Here is a 2,411-nt window from a genome sequence, read left to right on the forward strand (position 1 = left end):
TGATTGATTGGAGTTCGATAGTGGTTCAGTTGGTTCTCAGGAGCGATAAAGTCAAGTGCCAAGGTGACATGATTCAGGTGTAGAGCAGCTCATTGCAAGTGGTCTACCTGTTATGGATATGCTGGCTTGACAGTTCGCGGGGTCCATAGCAGACAATCCATGATGGCTAACGGACTGTTCACATGGGGAGTGAACATACCGTGGTGGAACATCAGGTATCATGATGAAGGTGTAGCTAGATGGAACTTACGGAATCAGATGAGGGATTTGCCTCAATTGCTTTTAAAGAACGGTTCATGGAACGACTATACAGAATAACAGTTCAGCCATGAGACCTATATGCGCTCTAGACCTGGCGCGTAACTGGAAGTACCTTGCATGGTATTAGCGGATTAGCACCGTCATCGTGTGCGAGATGGCGACAATATTGATTACTGGCGAGAAGATCTTTCTTCTCTGGAGTTGTATTGTACTGGAGAGAAGGATATTATTCAAGATTATCACTGGCTTGCAGCTGGACTCCTTAATAAGCGCGTCGGGAATCATGGATGGATGAATCCCAACCGTTAGATTTCAATCCAAACATTAGGAAAGTGACATACTTTATAGATGATAACTTGGGACAATTAAGATAAATGGATAGTTTCTTTATTTTTGAGACTATTACAGACTGTTGACTCAAACGACCGGGACAGTGTCCTGGATGCATGACTCTGGTGCAAAGGAAAGCTTGTTATCCTTTAGGTCATAAACGAACCTCGTATCCACTTGCTGCAATGCGCCGATGATGGTCCGGGGTCCCGGTACCATGGCGAGGCACGCAATCTGCCCTGCTTGTTTGTTATCCATCATCAAGAACAGCTGCTTTGGTGAGATCACCAGCGTTGCTTCCTCCTCCGCGAAATGAAGCGATAGGGATTGGAGGCGCCCCTTGATTGCCTCCGTCGCCTGGATGCAGAGCCCATAGCCGGCCTGCTCCACTCGCTCCGCTCCATAGCGCTCAAGGTCTGACCACACGGCCTCCTCGACGACGTGGTACACCTCCTCGACTATTTCCATCAGCGGCGTTCCGAGGTCGATGATGGACCCACCTTGCCCATCCTTACGGCGGGCAAACATCTCTGGGCGAACCCCGCTGAGCCTGCGCTCGCCGACACTGACTCCGGCGAGGCTCACGTAGTACGCTGACTCGTGCACGTCATTCGCCGGCAGGATCCTAGTGGTCTGGTAGTGCGGCTTGTGTGGGATGTCGGCTTCGGTTCCAAACCGGAGGAAGCCCTGACGGTTTGTTTCCCGAAAGAGGCAGTAGGATGAGCGGGTTAGCCTGTTTGCCATGGCCTGCACCGCAAACTTCCTGTATGCGAAAATGCCGGCGAATGTATTGATGTTATGGAAGTTATGGGTCTCATGGACGCAGCCGAAGAAGAACCGTGGGAACACAAGGCCATCTTCTCTTGTGTATTGGTCGACTGAGAGGAGGCCTTGGACCAAGAGGCCCATCGGATTAGAGATGCTGAATTGACAACGATGTATGGTGGGGTCGGGGTGGAAGGGCGGCGTGCAAACGCTGGAGTGGACATGTTGGAAGGTTGGCGAGAGCTCCCCGTCGAACAGAGGCCCCGTCTGGGTGGCCACCGGATGACACGGTATGCACTGAATCCATGTCAAAGGGGCCGTGGCGTCAAGCTCGAGAAGGAGCTTCCGTCTCCCATCACCGGTGCCAAAGTGGACTTCCGTGAGGTGTAGGCGGTCGTCCACCGGGCCTACGGTGGTGATGTTGGCCGCCGAGGCGCTGAGGCTGTGCTGCAAATACAGGAAGCCGTCTGTGCCGCGACGGATGGTGCGGTCAGGGCTCTGCTTGGCGAAGATTGGGAGGCTAAAACCGGCCGAGCTATTGGAGAACGCTCTTGTGTGGTCGGCAATGGTGAAAGAGAGGTGGTGTAAGAATAGGGGAGTGATGATAGCAAGAGCGGTCATGACCTTCATCTCCATGGGGATGATGGTATATCGTCGAATGGTAGATGCTGGCAAGTTGGCACCGTTGTAGATGGTTATATAGAGACCTTGGGCGGATGGATTCTATCTTTAAGGTATAGTTGGGATGCCTGTAGAATTCAATGCTGCCGGCAAGAGATATGGTCCCATTTTTATCTCGGAGATGAGTATGTGGGTATCCAAAACAACCCCAGGTAGATATCTCAAGACCAGGGTTTGGTATCTTCTTATGCACTCCAATAAATTTGTGAGTATCCAATCAATCCCAAGTAATACAAAATCTATCCTCTAAGAATTTATGTCCTCTCATATTGAAAGCTAGTGTTTTTATATCCTCTGACAGACTATCTACAAATATGTGAGAATCCAAGTAACAAATTCTGTCCTCTCATATAAAAAAGCTCCTATTTTGATAT

At 50.4% G+C, this 2,411-nt stretch overlaps 1 protein-coding gene across 1 annotated transcript; it reads right to left on the bottom strand.

The window, feature by feature from the left end:
* Positions 1-624: 624 nt before the first annotated feature.
* Positions 625-1,992, bottom strand: LOC117834446 (aspartic proteinase nepenthesin-2). Its single transcript, XM_034714019.2, has one exon. It carries the CDS (start codon positions 1,990-1,992, stop codon positions 679-681), a length of 1,314 nt encoding a protein of 437 aa, XP_034569910.1. The 3' UTR covers positions 625-678.
* Positions 1,993-2,411: the final 419 nt, after the last annotated feature.

This window comes from Setaria viridis, chromosome 8 (assembly GCF_005286985.2).
Source record: "Setaria viridis chromosome 8, Setaria_viridis_v4.0, whole genome shotgun sequence".
Classification (NCBI taxonomy): domain Eukaryota; kingdom Viridiplantae; phylum Streptophyta; class Magnoliopsida; order Poales; family Poaceae; genus Setaria; species Setaria viridis.